The sequence below is a fragment of the Penicillium hordei genome (genome assembly GCF_028827395.1).
Source record: "Penicillium hordei strain IBT 12815 chromosome Unknown utg000001l_segment0_segment0, whole genome shotgun sequence".
In the NCBI taxonomy this organism is placed as follows: Eukaryota; Fungi; Ascomycota; class Eurotiomycetes; order Eurotiales; family Aspergillaceae; genus Penicillium; species Penicillium hordei.
The window spans coordinates 8,247,536-8,265,186 of NW_026623142.1; the positions used below are offsets into that span (position 1 = coordinate 8,247,536).

General features: G+C 47.7%; 7 protein-coding genes across 7 annotated transcripts; 3 read left to right on the top strand and 4 right to left on the bottom strand.

Annotated features, from left to right (window-relative positions):
• Positions 1-1,186: 1,186 nt before the first annotated feature.
• N7537_003139 (SDR family NAD(P)-dependent oxidoreductase) lies at positions 1,187-2,198 on the bottom strand (the record flags this gene model as incomplete). Its single annotated transcript, XM_056894197.1, has 2 exons — positions 1,187-1,398; positions 1,475-2,198. The coding sequence occupies 2 exons, from the start codon at positions 2,196-2,198 to the stop codon at positions 1,187-1,189; spliced, it is 936 nt and encodes a 311-aa protein (XP_056759192.1).
• Positions 2,199-4,828: 2,630 nt separating this feature from the next.
• Positions 4,829-6,408, top strand: N7537_003140 (uncharacterized protein; the record flags this gene model as incomplete). The annotated part of the gene is made up of 4 exons (XM_056894198.1): positions 4,829-5,090; positions 5,147-5,186; positions 5,241-5,447; positions 5,511-6,408. 4 exons carry the CDS (start codon positions 4,829-4,831, stop codon positions 6,406-6,408), a joined length of 1,407 nt encoding a protein of 468 aa, XP_056759193.1.
• A 299-nt stretch (positions 6,409-6,707) lies between these two features.
• N7537_003141 (kinase-like domain-containing protein) lies at positions 6,708-8,182 on the top strand (the record flags this gene model as incomplete). The annotated part of the gene is made up of 2 exons (XM_056894199.1): positions 6,708-7,951; positions 8,008-8,182. 2 exons carry the CDS (start codon positions 6,708-6,710, stop codon positions 8,180-8,182), a joined length of 1,419 nt encoding a protein of 472 aa, XP_056759194.1.
• Positions 8,183-8,439: 257 nt separating this feature from the next.
• On the bottom strand, positions 8,440-9,680 carry N7537_003142 (uncharacterized protein; the record flags this gene model as incomplete). Its single annotated transcript, XM_056894200.1, has 5 exons — positions 8,440-8,842; positions 8,907-8,988; positions 9,045-9,083; positions 9,136-9,320; positions 9,382-9,680. 5 exons carry the CDS (start codon positions 9,678-9,680, stop codon positions 8,440-8,442), a joined length of 1,008 nt encoding a protein of 335 aa, XP_056759195.1.
• A 465-nt stretch (positions 9,681-10,145) lies between these two features.
• N7537_003143 (alpha/beta hydrolase) lies at positions 10,146-11,310 on the top strand (the record flags this gene model as incomplete). The annotated part of the gene is made up of 2 exons (XM_056894201.1): positions 10,146-10,379; positions 10,444-11,310. 2 exons carry the CDS (start codon positions 10,146-10,148, stop codon positions 11,308-11,310), a joined length of 1,101 nt encoding a protein of 366 aa, XP_056759196.1.
• A 1,307-nt stretch (positions 11,311-12,617) lies between these two features.
• Positions 12,618-14,114, bottom strand: N7537_003144 (GNAT family N-acetyltransferase; the record flags this gene model as incomplete). The annotated part of the gene is made up of 2 exons (XM_056894202.1): positions 12,618-12,901; positions 13,637-14,114. 2 exons carry the CDS (start codon positions 14,112-14,114, stop codon positions 12,618-12,620), a joined length of 762 nt encoding a protein of 253 aa, XP_056759197.1.
• Positions 14,115-14,586: 472 nt separating this feature from the next.
• N7537_003145 (putative GARP complex subunit Vps53) lies at positions 14,587-17,326 on the bottom strand (the record flags this gene model as incomplete). Its single annotated transcript, XM_056894203.1, has 3 exons — positions 14,587-15,333; positions 15,396-17,191; positions 17,254-17,326. 3 exons carry the CDS (start codon positions 17,324-17,326, stop codon positions 14,587-14,589), a joined length of 2,616 nt encoding a protein of 871 aa, XP_056759198.1.
• Positions 17,327-17,651: the final 325 nt, after the last annotated feature.

Sequence of the window (17,651 nt, forward strand, 5' to 3'; positions counted from 1 at the left end):
AAATTTCTTAGTCGCGTAACTTAGGTTCTATAACTCAATTACACCATGCATCTCGATGTCCACCACGCAGACTCTCCTGACAGAAGTATAAGAGGACGAGAACACGAAATGAATCCAACCGTGGCGATGATTGATGTTCGGAAAGATACACGACCAAGACAAGAAAGTTGATACCTGCATAATAGTCCCATGCATCCTGAGTACTTGGGAACTGGTCCAAAATCAACGGCAGATACGGTTGCGACCATTCTGATTTCCACTAGGCCGTATATCGGGCTTTGCGAGCCTCCCAGTATGCAGGTAGCCACCCCAGACTGCTCCCAGTCAATTATGCGACAAATATGATGAGTGGGTGTTATGATACTATTGCTATGATGCAAATCACCGTGGGTGAAGACAATGTCGCTATTGTCAGATAACTCGGACCGTAATAGCCCTAGAGGTACCGAATGTAGATCTAGCATTTTCCATCAAAAGAGAAATGTAAACCAACGATTGACTTCCCGAACAGAAGGAAAGGGACATGCTTCTGATAGGTAACTCGGATGGAATACTCTATCGTAAAGCGGGTAAGTCTGTGAGATCGTACTGAGAGTATGCCGGGTAAGGTATTGAGCTTCGGCGTTGGCGCGAACCTCGTCTGGAGAAGGGAGCTGACCCCTTTCCTCGAATAGGGAGGCTGGGATAACGAAATCTAGGGACACTGGTATGGAACGCATTGCCGTATGGGGATCGAGAAGTGATCATTTTCTCTGACAGCCAAGCTGCCATCCAGGCAGTCCAAAACCCACAACGACCATCTGGTCAGTATGTGCTAGCACTGATATACGGTCACGTACGGGCTATCCGGTCGAAAAACCAACCCAATATCACCATCAGGTAGATCCCTGCACACGTTGGGCCTAAATCCATGGGCTTTGCGGAAGTCTACCACTGATAAGGTTGTACTAGTCCTATTCTGACAACTCCAGCTACATAGGTCATCCAGGCAGCTCCTTCCTTCTCTTCCTTTCTCTCACTTTCTCCCCACGATAACCCCCCTCCCGCTGCTGGATCTTCTCTTTCTTTCTTTCTTCCTCTTAATAGTAGTCTTCATCAATTTGCAACTCAAAGGGAGGTGGGTACTTTGAATCGTGTACAGTCCCTCCAGTCCGGGATCGCGATTCTCATACAGGGGATCGTTCGCCTACTGGGTGCTTGGCAAAGGCTGGCCACCCATGAATCGTGGAAATCCTTGGTAGCCAAGCCAGAGCTCACCAGTTCCTGGTGGGCCACCGACAATTTCCTTTTTACGAGCCTTGAGCTCATCAACGTCCCACGAAGCGAAGACGATCTTGTTTTTAAGAAATTCTGCCTCGGGAGAGACAATCCAGACAAGGAAATCGGCGGGAAGAGAGACTGCGAAAGAATAATCGTTAGTTACTTAGATATAAAGACTGATTAGCCGCGAAGGACAAGATTAGTTTATACTCACTGTCATCAAAGGCAAATGGCAATTTGATCGACTCTGACAGCTTAGCAGACATGGCCGTTTGGAGGAAACCGGGATGCACATGGTGAAGATGCACTTGCGGGTTCTCAACGGCGAAGGACTGTAAGACCTTCACGGCAGCCATCTTACTGCTCACGTAGGCACCCATACCGGTGAACGGGGGGAATATGATGCCGGCCGTGGTCAAATTGATTAAGGTGACTGGCTTGTCCTCGTTAGGGCTGACTGTTTTGTTTGCTAGGACGACAGCCTGTGCTGTCACTAGCGAACCGACAACTGTAGTCTTGTAGCCGTCCAGAAAAGTAGCTGGATCGGCTTCTAGAAGCGGAACAACGGGGGCTAGGACGCCGGCACAGTGGATGAGGATGTCGATGCCACCAAACTCGGCAGCCACCTTATTCATGGCATTGCGGACGCTTGAAGCATCGCACAGATCAGCCTCGTGAGTTTGGATTGTCACCTCCGTGTGGCTGGCGCGGACAGTAGCGGCCGTTTCTGCCAGGGCGTCGGCGCGTCGACCGAGAAGGATGAGGGCTCGGGGACCCGATGCAGCAAAGGATGAGGCTGTGGCTCGGCCAATACCGCCAGATGCACCTGTAATCAACACAACCTTGCCCATAGTAGAGAGCCCCGGCTGAGTTGGATTGATGCCAGCATATGTGGTGGAGTGAATGACCTTGGTGTACGAGGGTGATGGTGGTGCCATTGTTTCAAATGTTCGGCACTCTTTGTGGTTTGTTTTGTAGTGTGTGTCGTGGAAAGGAAGCGTGTAAATAGTCCAACTCTGGCGTAAAAGTGGAATGGCTTAGATGTTGAAAGATAAAAGTAAATACGCAAGATTGGGCAAAAACCGTGAAAACAGAGGTGAAGGCGAGGAGTATGGCTGGTCAAAAAGTGGCGGAGGAAGGATTATATAGGCAGGCCGGTCACGACCAAGGGGGGGAGGCCACCTGGGTCGAATCCATTCATCTTGGTCACTATTCATTCCATGAATAGTATTCTACTTGTCTGCAGACGGCAAGTTGGAACCTCAAAGCCCCGAAATGGAAATGATTGGATCTCAACCTGTTCCCCACAAGGCTTAACCACAAGCAGAACCCTCGGAAGATTAAAGATGATCCACTTACTCTAAAGGGACATGAAAACCCCCCGAAAGACCAATAATAATGGTACAACTGACCCCACAATCGTGCCAATCGGATATCCGCAGGTTCGTAGTTGTGGATACCCGAGCGCCACATTAGGCCAACATGAACAAATAAGGGGCACGCAAATCACCGACTACAAAGTATAGCTTGTAACCACAAGGGGACAAAGAAAGTCTGCAATGGAATAGAACTGACTTGGATGCGAGTCCATCGACAATACAATAGGTACAACAGATCTTGTAGTCGTCCTCCACCTAGATATGGTGCTTTATATCTTTTAAGTTCCCCTAGAGTCTCTTACTGCAACGACCTAAGATATACTATAGGTATATATAATACCTCGGCAACAATTATACAATAATCTAAATCTTTAAGGTGTGATGTGGACCATCACAGGCTAGGCGATAGCCTCGCGTATGTGATCAAATTAGGTAAGGTGTATATGCACAATATATAGCCAAAAGCATGGGCTCCAATAAATAAGGTCCTATAGCAAAAGTAGGACATCAAGGATCAAAGAACTAATGCATTGACATGGTCACACAAGAAAGAGCCTCAACGCCCCAAATGCAACTAGCAAGCATGACAAGCCCACCACCTGATCCACTTTGTTAGCATTTCGAGGTTATATAGCGAGCAGCTTGCTGCTCTTTGCAATACACACTTATTTTAAGCTCTGCATAGCAAGATCCTGGTATTAGTTTATGCCAGTTCCACCTTGTCCGATATATCCTATCTTCTACCTGGTATATCCTATGGAACACAGTCTGCGGCTTTTCTCACACCAGGGGCTTCTCCTAGCTGGACGGATTCTGAGTGGCCTGGGGGGGGGGGCAGTGTAGAGTATGCGATCTTAACCCCGGTTCTGACAGACTATTGGCGTGTAGGGTAGCGCGGCCATTCTTTTCCAATCGCAACTTTCGTGCCCCTTGTTAGGTCCGGTTATTTCACTTTGGCATTCATTATGATTGGTTTTGGTGTGCCAGCACCTTTTCTTATATTGACATATGGTGCTAGGCTCAGAGACAAGGGGAAGCAGAGGGCAAAGGGGAAAGTGTCTCAAAATGTGATTATGCAAATACACGGTATTTCACAAAAAGACATGTGATCATACATTAGTTGATCATACATTAGTCTGATAAAATGTTCCAACGTGCAAATGTCCCAGTTAGCAGGGTAAATCAGTATACGTTCTTAACATTTCCTAGGAGAGAAACTAAAAGATAAGTCGATACGCAACATGCGTGCAAGCTCGTAGTAGAAGATGAAGCGGATAACCTCGCGTATGCGAAGGGGCAGAGCGGCCAAAGGTCAAATGCCTGATTTTGTAGGAATGATGCCTTGATATGCCTGAATTATAGACTACTTTCGACACCGCTCTATACCATATACTGTAAATTGAAGCTATTCCTAGTTATACACACCATATATAAGAATAGTTGGTTGGTTATACGGCCTTGTCATGTCTTTTTAGGTGATTTGTTTAGATATACTTTTTGCTAGTCTTTTTAGATGTTCTTTTTAGATATTCTCTTTAGATATCTCTTTAGATGTCTTTTTAGGTATATATAAAGGCGGTAAAAAAAGCAAACGTATAAGAGACTTTGAAATCTTTATATTACTCAAAATTGAAGCTATTCCTACCCCACAAATCATCAGTTTCTTCCAATCCCCAACATCGAAAACGTCCCAAACCGCGTAAAATGCCTCCTTATATTAATCTCTCGAGATTTGGTCGGTCGAAATAGCTCCAACGCCTAGAAATAGGCGCATACTGTGATTTATATGGTAGGAATAGCTTCATTCTTATGAACTACTAGGCCTACGGGTGATCTGTTATAATTGAGTTAACTATTTTGATTTCTGTCAGTCTATGTAAAACAAGGCATAATTCAGGCATATTCAAGTACCAAGCCTACAAAATCAGGCATTTGACCTTTGGCCGCTCTGCCCCTTCGCACGCGTACATACTCGGTAGGTAGGGGTTAGCCTAACTCGAAGTTCCATAAAATATTTAAATTTCAAATCTCGTGAATTTTACCTTAATCTTCCAAATGCTTGATAGGGATGCGATTTCTAATCAGAATCAGGGTTGCATTCAAATGTTGGCTAGCGCCGTTTGATTTAAATAAGCGGTCGCATGACTCGCCAACATTCCCTTTCCCTCTCATATCTACGACTACTCAGTATGCTTGAAGAGACCTCTCTACTGCTTGGTGGACAGCAGAAAATCACGAGATGGTCCTCAATCTACTGGTTGTCCGCTGTCGTCTTCTGTCTGTCCGCTTCGGGGGCTTTGCTCAATGTACCCCTAACACAACTCATCGAGGACAACATCTGCAGCCGATATGCTCAAGGCGCTCCAACCGAAGAGCTCTGCAAGTCTGATAAAATACAGTCCAAATTGGCTTATCTCAATGGCTGTCTTCCCCTGGTGGAGGCCGTAGTTGGTACGTACTATGAGCAATTGTTTACCAAGCTGTCCGGCACTGACCGGTTACTCTAGGTCTTATTGTGGCATTTCCATTTGGAGTTCTAGCTGACAGGTGAGGGCCTTTTCTGAATTGGTTTGAAAAGAATGAATACTCATTTGTCTGTAGAGTCGGTCGGAAACCCATTATTGTTCTCTCAATGATTGGAACCTCCCTCACCTTGGCCTGGGAATTAGCTGTAATTGCTTTGCCTAGCATCATTCCAGTTCAGTTCATCCTGGCTGGTCCATTGTTTGCAGTCATTGGTGGTGGAAATACTGTGCTCATCGCTAATCTGTATTCGATCGCATCGGATTTGGTGGTTCAATCAGACCGGTATGCTTTAACAGACACCCGTGGACTCATCTCGATAAACCATGATATCTAACATATAAAAAGAGCATCCGCATTCTTCCTCATGGCATTCGCCAGTCTAGTTGGTGCCTCTGTTGGACCAGCTATTTCATCCATTTTTATGGAAACTTTTTCACCCTGGATTTCAACCTTAATCGCCTTCTTCACCAATCTGGCCGCTCTATTCCCCCTTTTCTTCGTGCCCGAGACGTTGTCACCATCAAAGCTAGACTCCAACTCCGAGCAAGATGCAGAGTCAGAAAGAGGGCCCTATAGCTTCCGATCACGCCCATCTCAGTCCCTTCAACTCGGTGCTTCCATCGCACCGCTGATGTCTCCTTCCTTGATTCTCGTCTTGGCAACTTTTCTCACAGCCGCACCCGAGGTCCTGGGTACTTCCCAGTTTTTGGCACAGTACATTAGCAAGCGGTTTGGCTGGCCTCTCTCCAAAACGGGCTATCTCTTGACCCTCCGTGGGGTCATCCATTTGGGAATCTTGCTCTTTACACTTCCTCTACTCTCCAACATACTTTTGCGATACTACCGTGCACCTGTCAAGGACTTGATTCTTGCCCGTGCCTCGGTTGCAATTGCCGCTGTCGGAGCACTCTTCATGGCTGGATCACAGATAGGGTTGGTGATCACTGGGCTAGCGGTTCATAGCCTGGGATCAGGTCTGGCCCCGCTTTGTCGCTCACTAGCAACCAGCTATGTGGCACCACAGGACACATCCAAATTGAATACGGCCATCGGTATAGTTATGACGACAGGGTCTTTGTTCGCTGGGCCTGCTCTCGCGTGGTTGTTTGAAATTGGAATGAAACTGGGAGGCACGGCGCTTGGACTACCATATTATGGTCTAGCAGGATCGTTCGTATTGTGTCTGCTGGGCCTGATATTTGTTCATCCCCCTGCCCAGGAAGAGGGGACCGATGAATCTTAGCTGTACTGTTATCCACTTTGGGAAAGCAGGATCAGCTTGAGACTACAAGCGATTTTCGCCTATGGGTAAGGCCAACATGAAGCATTGAGCACATACGTTGGGCAACTCTAAATAAACCAAATAGCTATAGAGCCAGACTTGACTAGCTACCCGCAACTACCTGACAATGTTTAAGCTTCTCAGCCTCAATCTCATCATAATTACGTCATATATTACGGAAGATACATAAACAACCCCAGAGCTTTAGATGCACCACAATCAATAAATATGTATCATTCGCCGAACGCAGAAAATACAGAATGCAACAAGAGAGGTCTCAGGATACTCATCCACACCAGCGCTTCGTGCATGTCCAATTACCTGCACCTCCCTTGTCATCCCATATTCACCATACGAGCAAGGAGAATGACAGTGAGACAAAAGATTTTGAGATCCCTCACAGCCTCGATAGACTAATAAATATCGTGTCTGGGTGGGGAAGGTTGACACCTGAAAGTGAGGGTCCTCATTTGAGGACAAACTTGTCAGGTCATGGTTCTCCAGGATTTGCGACCGCTTCTCATCCACAAGAGACGGCTTCGGATCAGACGCAAATAATTACAGAGACCAACAACAAAACGGAGGGAGAATCGCAGGCATCGTTTGCAGAGGATTATGGGAAATTTAACAAAGTCCTACATTACGAGGGATCCTATACTGTTGAATTATACGAAAAGAAAGTACCGGCTGTTGATCAAACCACATCGCCAGCAAAATTCCCGCAAAGCCACATTCTGGAGAGAATGAGGCGAATTTCTATATCCGATACAATTAAGGAACTCTATGCAATCAAAGTGTATCGCCACGCCAAAACTGCGCTATCTCCGCCAGCCAGACCTCTTAGTCGGACTGTCTCCCTATGTCACCCTAATATTGTCCCAATCATCGACATTATCTATAATAAGCAAAGGAATCTCTGCCTTGTTATGCCGTACTACGCTGGCGGCACCTTATACTCTCTTCTTTCCCAAGATAGGAAACCAAGCGAGAAACTGTCCACCGAGGAGTTGAACTGTTTAACTATACAAATCCTGCGGGCAGTGGCCTTTCTACATGAAAATGACATTACCCATGGCGACCTGAGGCCAGAACATATACTCCTAACAGCCCAGGGCGCAGTGAAAGTGGGTGGTTTTGGTAAAGACGAAGATGCAGTTCGAGAACTAGTCGAACTATCACATAGTGGTAATCTCACATCCGCTTCGGCACCAAACCCTAAGTCAGCTCGGAAGTCTGAAGATAAGCCAACCCTGTGCATTCGGAGAGGGGTCTCGGAGTCCAGTGTTCCTTATCTTCCCCCGGAGAGGTTTCCCGGTCGCCGTGGCTCTCGTCCTCAAAGCTATACCTATGAATATGTCTCTGACCTCAAACCGGGAGATATATGGGCATGCGGCATAATCTGCATGCTACTTCGATCCGGTCAATTCCTGTGGCGCAGCGCCCAGAGAGTTAATCCTGACAAATCCTTTTCCGATTACCTCCACTGCCGTCTAGAGGAAGACGGGTATGGTCCCATACAAGTTCTTGAAAATGTAAGTTCTATATATCGTCTCTTTCTAGTGAGGTTGGGTATGAGGAAAAGTATCTAATCTCGGAATTCAAAAAGCATTACCGAAACGTGATTTACGCGATGTTACATCCCGATTTGGGACCGAGGATTACTGCAGCAGAGGTCTTGAGATCTGAATGGGCCCTCGGAGTTGCAGTTTGTGAGATTGGGGAAATGGGGTCTTGATCAAAATGAAATTTTGAACGACTTCCATATGCATGCCATTGACGGGAAATGTAAAGGTTCCATGTACATTGAGTCTACACTCACTATTGAAGACTAAGATTGGAATCTGGATGCGACAGATCTCTCTGAAGTGTCTCTTCGGCTTATTAAGATCTGAAAGACTCAGTAAAACCGGATCTACGTGCAGTCTTTTGTCTGTCTATATTCAATATTTATTAGAAATCTATTTTAGCCCGGAGCTTTGTCTATTATACTCCCTATTTATCCAGGCTTCGAGTCAACGACTGACTACTCTCGCCATCAATCTCCAAATAATTTCTGGACGATAACTTTGAACCGATAACAGACCCTCTCTTACTGTGACGAGTCCCTTGAAGTTCGAATTCAGGCCCGTTTGCAGATCTCTTTTGAAGTCCCTGGCACGACGGCCCACTTGATACGGCTTCTGATGCGGCGTGCTTGGACCTTTGTCTCTGACCCTTTAGGAGTCCATACAGGACGGGAGCGTTGGCTACGATAGCGGCGGCGAGTAACTCAATAGATGCCCAAGTAGTTCTGTTTACTTGCGCAGTGGGATTTCGGGCATTTTGAGGTAGTCTAGCGATGGTGATCGCGACGATGAAGAGGCCGACGGCGAAGAGGATTGCCAGCTGGATTTTCCTAGAACGAAGGTGTCAATGAGATCTATATGGTGATACATCTAGGTAGGTCGGGCCAAGCTTACTCCATAGTGGATCGTTTAACCATAACCAGGATTGGAATCGGCAAGGCGATAAGCATAATATCGGTGATGACATTGAGGACACCTGGGGAAAAAAAAAGTTAGAGGTATTACATTGAGACAGGTTACAAGAAGGCATACCGAGGATGATCAATTGGAGCTGTGCCTGACAGCATACGCCTGCATTGTATTAGACGGTTCAACGAAGACGAAAGATAAGGGAAGGGAATACCGGGATCCGGCAATACGATCCAGTAATGATTGAATGGATCGCACTCGGTGAAAGTCACAATCTGTACGACAGCGTACGTCGCAGCGAATATACCGATATACGACATCATCGTGACCTTCTCCCAGCGAAGGTGGGTGAGTAGTCTGCGGTAGGTATCGAGTAGAACCGACTTTTGCAGCCAGAGACTAAAAGAATTATGAGAAAAGAAAATAACCTTAACTGTAAACTCCATTGTTCAGGACGTACTAGGAATTATAGAACACTCGATTGGCGAGCACAAGTTTGCTCGCGATCTCTCTGCGACGGATCTCCTCGGGAGTGAAATCATGCGTATGCCTCATCTTCGTTGACATATTGTTGGTTCCCCAGATGAGAATAACGTGGACCAAGCCAAGGCGCACGAGAGCACAGAGAATTGCGCCCATTGCGAAATAATCGCCCAGGACGAACTGGAATCCTTTCAACTTCCGTACCATCAGCCGAAGGACAATCAAAATGATTGTCACCCAGGTGAACACCCAAAGAATGATGAGGGTGTAATCCATGGCTTTTGGATCTAAAAAAAAAAAAAAAAAAAAAGGGAAAGGAAAGAAATAGAAAAAGAATAGAAAAAGAAAAAGAAAAAAGAAAAAGACAGAAACAAGAGACGGGATGAACTATGTTGTATATCTAAGGCTAATGGGACATTCCAATCAATTTTCTCGTATTTGATAATATAATTTTAAAGATCTAATTTACCTTTTAGAGGATCCAGGAAAAGAAGAGTCCAGACGACTTTGGAAGTTCGCTTAGCAAAGTATATCGGTAATTTCTCCGTTTGCGTTCCAGTAGACTTCCAGTAGACTTCCATTAGACTTCCAGCAGACTTCCAGTAGACTACCAGATCTCGTATCGAGATGGGAACCCCCCCACTACGGAGAAGCCTCGGCAAAATCTGCTTAGCATCCAGGACATAAATTGAACCCCTGATAAACCTTATTCCTATTTCATTGACCCCCTATCCTTTCAAGATGCATCTCAAGACAGGATTATTCTTGATCTGGGCAATTGTTGCGGCTTCAGGCTGGTGCGGGGAGGTGCCAGCCCAGCGATCGTACATGTATGTTGGAGGACATTATATTCTGAATAGTGCTGGTCAACATGTCTTTGCCGATCAGATGTACGTGGAAAAGCTTACTCCAGCCGCGGGGGTGACCAAGCCATATCCAATTGTCTTCATCCATGGACAAGCTCAAACAGGCACCGTACGTATCATTGAAAAGAAAACCCCTTCTCCCCTTTACCAGAGGTTAACCGTAAGTCTGGCAGAATTGGCTCAACAAGCCCGACGGAGGAGAAGGCTGGGCCTCTTACTTTCTCTCTGAAGGATATGCATGCTACATTATCGATCAAACCTTCCGTGGCCGCAGTGCCTGGTTCCCTGGCAATGGGACGATGAGCACCTACAGTGCCGAGATATTACAGCAGCGCTTCACCGCACCAAAGCTATACAACCTCTGGCCGCAGGCGTCCCTTCACACCCAATGGAACGGGACTGGCATCATGGGCGACCGAAACTTCGACACATACTATTCCTCGACAGTCGAGTTCCTCAGTTCGGCAACCTACCAGCAGTCAACCGTCCAGGCCGCCGGCGCCGCTCTGCTCGACACCATCGGATCCCCCGTCATCCTCCTCTCCCACTCCCAGGGCGGAGTCATGCCCTGGCTCATTGCGGATGTGCGACCGAAACTCGTCCACTCCATCGTCTCGATCGAACCTACCGGCCCTCCCTTCCAGGAGGCCGTCTTCAGCAACACTACCACGCGCGCCTACGGGCTTACCGATATCCCTCTAACCTACTCGCCCGCCGTGGCCGATCCGGTCGAGCTCGTGAAACACGTCATTCCTTCCAACTCGTCGCTGTACTCCGACTGCGTAATCCAGGCTGATTCCCCCGCACCGAGACAGCTTGTCAATCTCGCCCAGGTGCCCGTTCTGGTCCTGACGACTGAATCCTCCTACCACGCGCCGTATGACTGGTGCACGGTCCGGTTCCTGCGACAGGCAGGCGTCCCCGCGCAACATCTCCAGCTGGCGGATATTGGTATCCATGGAAATGGACATATGGTGTTCATGGAGAAGAATAGTTTGCAAGTTGCTGCTGTTCTGCAGCGGTGGATGGAGAAGAAGTAATTTGTACGATATGACACTTTGTTTGGACAAAGCGGAATTCTTGCAATCATTTTCCTTCGCTACACTGCCTAGTCTCGATCAAAGCATGTAGTTCTTCTGGAACGTGCTCAAAGTTTGAGGCAAGGGCTTGTGCTTCCACTTCATATTCAAGATTCTGAAGTGCTCTTACTACGTCTTCTGTGGCGTCTCTTCGGCCCTTTGCTCTAGGCTACCTCGGTTAGGTTGGGCGGGCAATTTTTGAGGCTGCTGTAGGTCCCTTGTTGGAAACTTGCCGTACTTCCCCAGTATTTGGGAGCTTTTCACTTGATCCAAATGGTGCCATTATTCACTGTCAAGGCTCTTCTCAGGCTTATGGATACTTTTTGATTCCTTTTGCTATCCATCCACTTGGACATGTTATATATAGAATTCGTTTAGTTCTTAAACATGAACCAGTGCTACTATCAATACAAAGAGAATCCCTGCTTCCCAACCATTGAATGCCATCTTACCAATGAATGATAGAAGAACCGAGCACACGATGATTGCAGCCATAACCCTAAAAGTCTTCTTCTCCTCTTTTACGTAAATGGCTATAAGTTGCCAATAGCCAAAGCCACGGTAGAATCTTGTCGGCTTAAGACATTTGTTGGGTAACTTAGTACAGTACAAAAGGCAGGACAGTAAGACCCACTCGTAGAGGTAGAAATACGGGCTATGTGGGCTCGAATCCATAGCTCGCCTGAGTATATCCTGACCCGCGGCGGGTTGAGGATGTGAGAAGAGCCTTACTAATATCTTTAGTTAACCTTCTTTTATTTGATGTAAGCAGACAGACGGTTAGGGAGACGGTGAGCATCCTGTCCAGAAATGTGACATTGGGGCTCTGCGGTCCTGCGCTCGGACGGCCATTATAGTCAATAACGGCCTATTCCGGAGGGGTGGTGGGTACTTAGGTAAATAGCTATTTTGGCTTTATGATCAAGCCGATGACAGTGAGGTGTTATTGGGAAGGATTCTGAAATGCAAGACCTGGCTAGAAGCACACATTTCAACATTGAAGATAATATGTCTTAGGGATCAGAACCTCAATCAGATGCCATTACCTTAGCCACTAGTAATCTCCTTATTCTTTAAAATTAATACTCTATACGATCGCTCGCTGGATCTCCCAAGGCCACCATGCAGGATTTGTCGTATGGAGGGTCAGGCAGGAGGGCTTCCCCTAATTTCACTGGATTAGATATGCAAAAGAGAAGAGAAAACCCAAAAAAATCAAAACAATCAAAGGAACTAATAATATCACCCTCAGTCCCGGTCCCGCTTAGTCAGCTGCAGTAACTCCTTCCAAGGTTCATCTGCTTCGTCTTAGGCCCCATGAGCGTCCCAGCTGTCTTGTTGGTACCCACAACTTCCGGAATATCCGGGTACTGGTCGGGCTCCTGAGGGAGGTACGCATTCAAGGCGGACTTCCGGACGTCGTCAGTTTCAGTCTGCTTGAAAGTTAAAGACGCCTCACGGCCCACATCGTCTTTTCTCACTCTCTTCGTCGCTTGTCTTCGTAGCTGGTCTTGGCGAGGAAGGTTCGGCGGTACCAGAAATGAAATGCGGTCTGTCAAAAGAGGCGGGAGAAGTCTTTTTAGTATCTTTTTCATTGTCTTTTTCAGTCAGTTTTTCAGCCAGTTTTTCAGTCTCTTTTTAGCTATCTTTTTAGGTATTCTTTTTAGATGTTCTTTTTAGGTATATATAAAAGCGGTAAAAAAGCACACTTTGTGTAAGAGACTGAAATCTCTATATTCCTCAAAAATGAAACTATTCCTACTCCACAAATCATCAGTTTCTTCGAATCCCTAACATCGAAAACCGTCCCAAACGGTGTAAACTGCCTCCTTATATTAATCTTAAGAGATTTAGCTAGTCGTAATAGCTTTAAGGCCTAGAAATAGGCGTATACGGTGATTTATATAGTAGGAATTAGACCTCCGCAGAGCCCATAAAGCCCAGAGCCCCTAAAGCCCAAAGCCCAGCCCAACCCAACCCGCAAATAAGTTGGGTTTTGGGCCCGGTCCTTAGGCCTATCGATGGGCTATGGGCTTATACCTCGAGCCCACTGTGGGTTAATAGGGGCCCAAATTGGCCCCATACAATATAAATATGCCGAGAATTTCGATACTAAGATAAATTGAAACCCCCTTTTAGGATTAATTAAATTACCTCTATTTTACGTCCGTTTCTTACCCTAATCCCTAAGGTAATAGACATGTGCATATAGACCCACCTTCCCTTTTCGGAAACATGTATCCCCCTCACAAAACCAACTCCCAACACTCCCCAAAATGCCCCTCACCAAAAACGCCATAATCCTCAGAGCTAACATGCTGATAGCCCTCCTTCGCATACAGCCTCCTAGCCGAAACAAGCACATTCTGCGTCCAAAGCCGAATCCGCGTATACCCCGTCTCGCGCGCAAACCGTGTGCACTGCTCGATCAAAGCACGACCGAGCCCAAGGCCCCGCGCGCTGGGCTCAACAAGGAGGAGACGTAACTTGGCCGTGTTGACGAGCTCACTGTCTCGGACCAGAACTATACAGCCGAGGGACTCGTCGTTCCGCTCGGCGATCCAGCACCGGTCTGTGGATGCGTCGTAGTTGTCGAGGAATTCTGCGCCGACTTTGCATACTAGCGCTTCCATTTTTGTACCCCAGCCGTATTCTTGTTCGTAGAGTGTTGCGTGGCGGTGGATTATCCATCCTATATCACCGGGTCGGTGGGTGCGGAGGGTATATCCCGGGGATTGGGGTTCTTGGGGGGTTTCAGGATTCATAGGTTTGAATGGGTTGGGGTTGTCTTAGAATAGGGAAAGGAGGTGATTTTGGGTGACGGGAGAACGCCGATATAGATGTATTGTGTACACCCATGGATGTACATAGACTCCTTCCTTATCGCGACATGTCATTGGAAGGGCGTGGACTAAAAAGAGAATATTTTCGAAGAAAATTGACCCACACCAGACAATAGATTTGGGTTTTGGTATGTGCAATAGAAAAATATAGACGAATTAGATCCAAGATAACACGGATGTCGCATTCAATGCATTCAATCCAAGTGGTATACAACTGCAAAACATGAGGTCAAGACTCAATGTCCCGAGCATACATAAACTAGACCTTTGGGTATGCAATGACCCGAACAAATAAGCCGAAACGGCAAAGGATATTTCTACAACGGTGTATCCACGCTCGAGTCGAGATATAACCAGAAACAGATGAGACAGAATGAAAATAGGTGGGGAGGAGCTACGCCCCATCCTCAGTACTCCGTCCGAACCGGCCTCCAAAACCGCCGAGGTCGCGGCGGAAGAACTTGCCAATGTTCTTCAGGTTCTCATTGAGATTTCCTGTGGCGCTTTCTGTGGGAGTGTTTATGGGATTAGATTGCAGGGTGGAGCTAGCCAGGGAAGGGGACAAGGCGCCTGATGGGCTGGTCACGCCAGATACAGATGTAGCTGTCCCAGTAGCGCCAGCCACACCAGCACCCGGCGTGCTCAGACTGGGGTTTCCGAAGCGATCAACGCTGTCCTTGGCAGCGGACATGATGGCAGAGCCGAGCATAGAGGCATCAAAACGGGAAGGCATAGCTGCGGCGGCGCTGCCTAGACCCAGACCTTGGGATACTGAGCCCGTGGCGGTGGCGGACGGCCCTTGGAGAGAGGCGAGGATTGGGTTGCTCGGCTGCAGGCTGGATGCATAGCGGTCTGATGCACGGTGAAGTTGAAATAACTCCACAAGGTGATTTTGATCTTGGCGGCTGCGGATGCCTTTGAGATCGAGGACTTTGCGGAAGTTGTTATTGTTGCGGTCGGCAATGTGGATGAGGTATGCTTGCACAAGAGCTTCCGGTGGTGACGGCCGGACCTGGAGGGTTTTGAGGAGAGTTTCGATTTTGAAGAAGCTGCTGTTCACACGCTTGACAAAGCCGGCGGGTGCTGGAGCAGGTAGCAGGGATGAAAGGCCGCTCTTGAGAGTGTAGGAATCGAGAAGCATCTATGAACGGAGTTAGTAAGATATACAAGTACATTTTCAGAAGGGGGGGGGGGGCATCATACCTGTTCCGCACCGGTTTCCGAGAGTGGCCTGCATTGGAACACGTTGCTAATGAACTGGCTTGAGATGAGCTCCACCAAATGATCGGAGAAGGCACGCGCATATTGCTGCTTATGCAACAACTGTAAAATCCCAGTTGCCTTCTCCTTTGTCCGGGAGAGCATCTCGCTAACGTACGAGCTCTGATCACTGACAGCCTCAATCTTAGCCCAAGGTGTATTGCGCATTTCGCGCCAGGAAGGCTCGAGATCGATTTCGACTTGGCGCACAAGACCTCGTACAGAAGCAGATGCAATACCCATGAAAGAGTCTGCCTGACTTTGCAGATCAACTGATTGCTTCAGGTTCTCATCCAACCTACCCCTGATCTTCTCTTCCAATTGGGAACAAGTCGTGTAGCAGTAATCAGCAGTGTTCAAAACTGAGACGTAATCTTCCACCGAGGGCACCCTAGACGGCGTGTGAAGTGTTGGTCGTTCACTAATATAATTGAGAAGGACTTGCTGTGCATATTGATCCAGGTATTTGGCGAACACCTTGGCCAGCTCCGCCAGACTGCCACCAGTTGAAAGCTTTGCACATTGTTGCAAAGCATGACGATAGAAAGTGAAAAGCTCAGTAGAGGATGAAATCACGATATGAGAGTTGAATTCCTCGTCCGGTACTTTGAGCGGCTGTTGGCGGTATTTCGGCAGCAGCGCTGCGAGTTGCTTGTCTTGTGCCTCGACCCAGACACTAAGGTATGGCTCGAAGGCCTCGGAAATTGATTGACTGAATACAGGTGGTTCGGCGGAGGCGAATGTGTCGACAGATGCACGCGATGAAGGGGCGAAGCGACGCTCAAGAGAATGCTCGAAATCAAGCGTCTCTTGCAGGCACGAAAGGAGCAAATTGACATCGATAGTCTGTCCGCTTCGTACAGACCGGGATAAAATACCCTTGAAATCCTCTCGCGTACCCTCACAGAAAACATTTGACAACACCTCATTTACTCTCCACGAAGCCGGGAAGATGGCCGCGTTCTCTTCGTCGTATATCTTCAATATGCGCCGGAACCATGAATATCGGCGGGAGATGTTGTCCAATGATCCGGCTTCCTCGTTGTTCCGGAAGACCTGCCGGTACTCACGAAGCTGTGTATTGCAATACCAAGTCACCAGTCGGGACCGTGCGTGTTCACCTAGAGCGTCTGCGACTTGACACGACTCCGCGAGCATCGCGCGCTTCGAGCCTACCTCACCCTTGGCAAAGGCCAGCTCGAAGTCCTCGCACACCTGCTCTTGCAAATCTCGTTGTATGTCCGCGACATTCCGACTGAGCATTGCAATTTGGTCAATCGATCGGTATGACTTGAAATGGGCCATGAGCTGAATGACAGCTTGGAGTAGCTGTGCACATTCTCCATATTGCCGCGTCCGACTGAGAGCTTGGAGCTGGTCGTATGCCGTAGTTAACATCTGCAGGCGCTTGAGCGCCGTCATCGATAATGTGAGGTTCTTCTTTGCGTTGTCCAATTGCTTGATGTCGGCTGTCATATCGGTAATTGCCTGCTCCGTCTTCAATGCCCGCTCCCGCACGTCATCGATTTTCTTAAACAGCTCCGAGAGGTCGGCCTTGGCCGCCTGAATTCGTTCCACGCTATCGGCATTGGAGGTGACCTGCTCCTCCACTAGCATGCCGATGTCATCGTCCAGCTCATCTTCGCATTCGTTCAGGGCGTCGGCGATCTGAGAAACGGAGGAGAGGGTGGATGGATGGGAGAAAACGGCATTCAAGTGTTCAATCGGATCGTAGTCCACTAGATGTACCTCGTATGTTAGCATAATCAGCAATGAGCACGCGAGGTTAATTGTTCCGCACCCGCATCCAAGGCGTCGAGGCTTGGTTCCTCGTTTGGCGACATATGGCCGGTGGTTGAGGCAGTGGTCGTCATCCCATCAGCTCACCATAATCATCCTGCCCTTGGTCTCAACTTGCTTTTTGTGAGGCCAATGCAGAATTCGTGGGAGGGAGAAGTTGAATGGGGGATGTTGATCGTGGCCCGCATGGCCTCTAGCGCGCCAGCTTGGCATCTTCCGCAACTGCCGCCATCCTCACAGGGCTGTTTCTTAGGCACTTACAGAGACAACCCTTGAGATTCACAAGTCTACGCTTTGTTACTTATATTCTGAGTGAAAAATTGGGATAGAGTATTCATTTGATTCATTCATTTGATTGTTTTTAGGGAGATTTTGTATTTTTTTTACATAAGGTTCCTA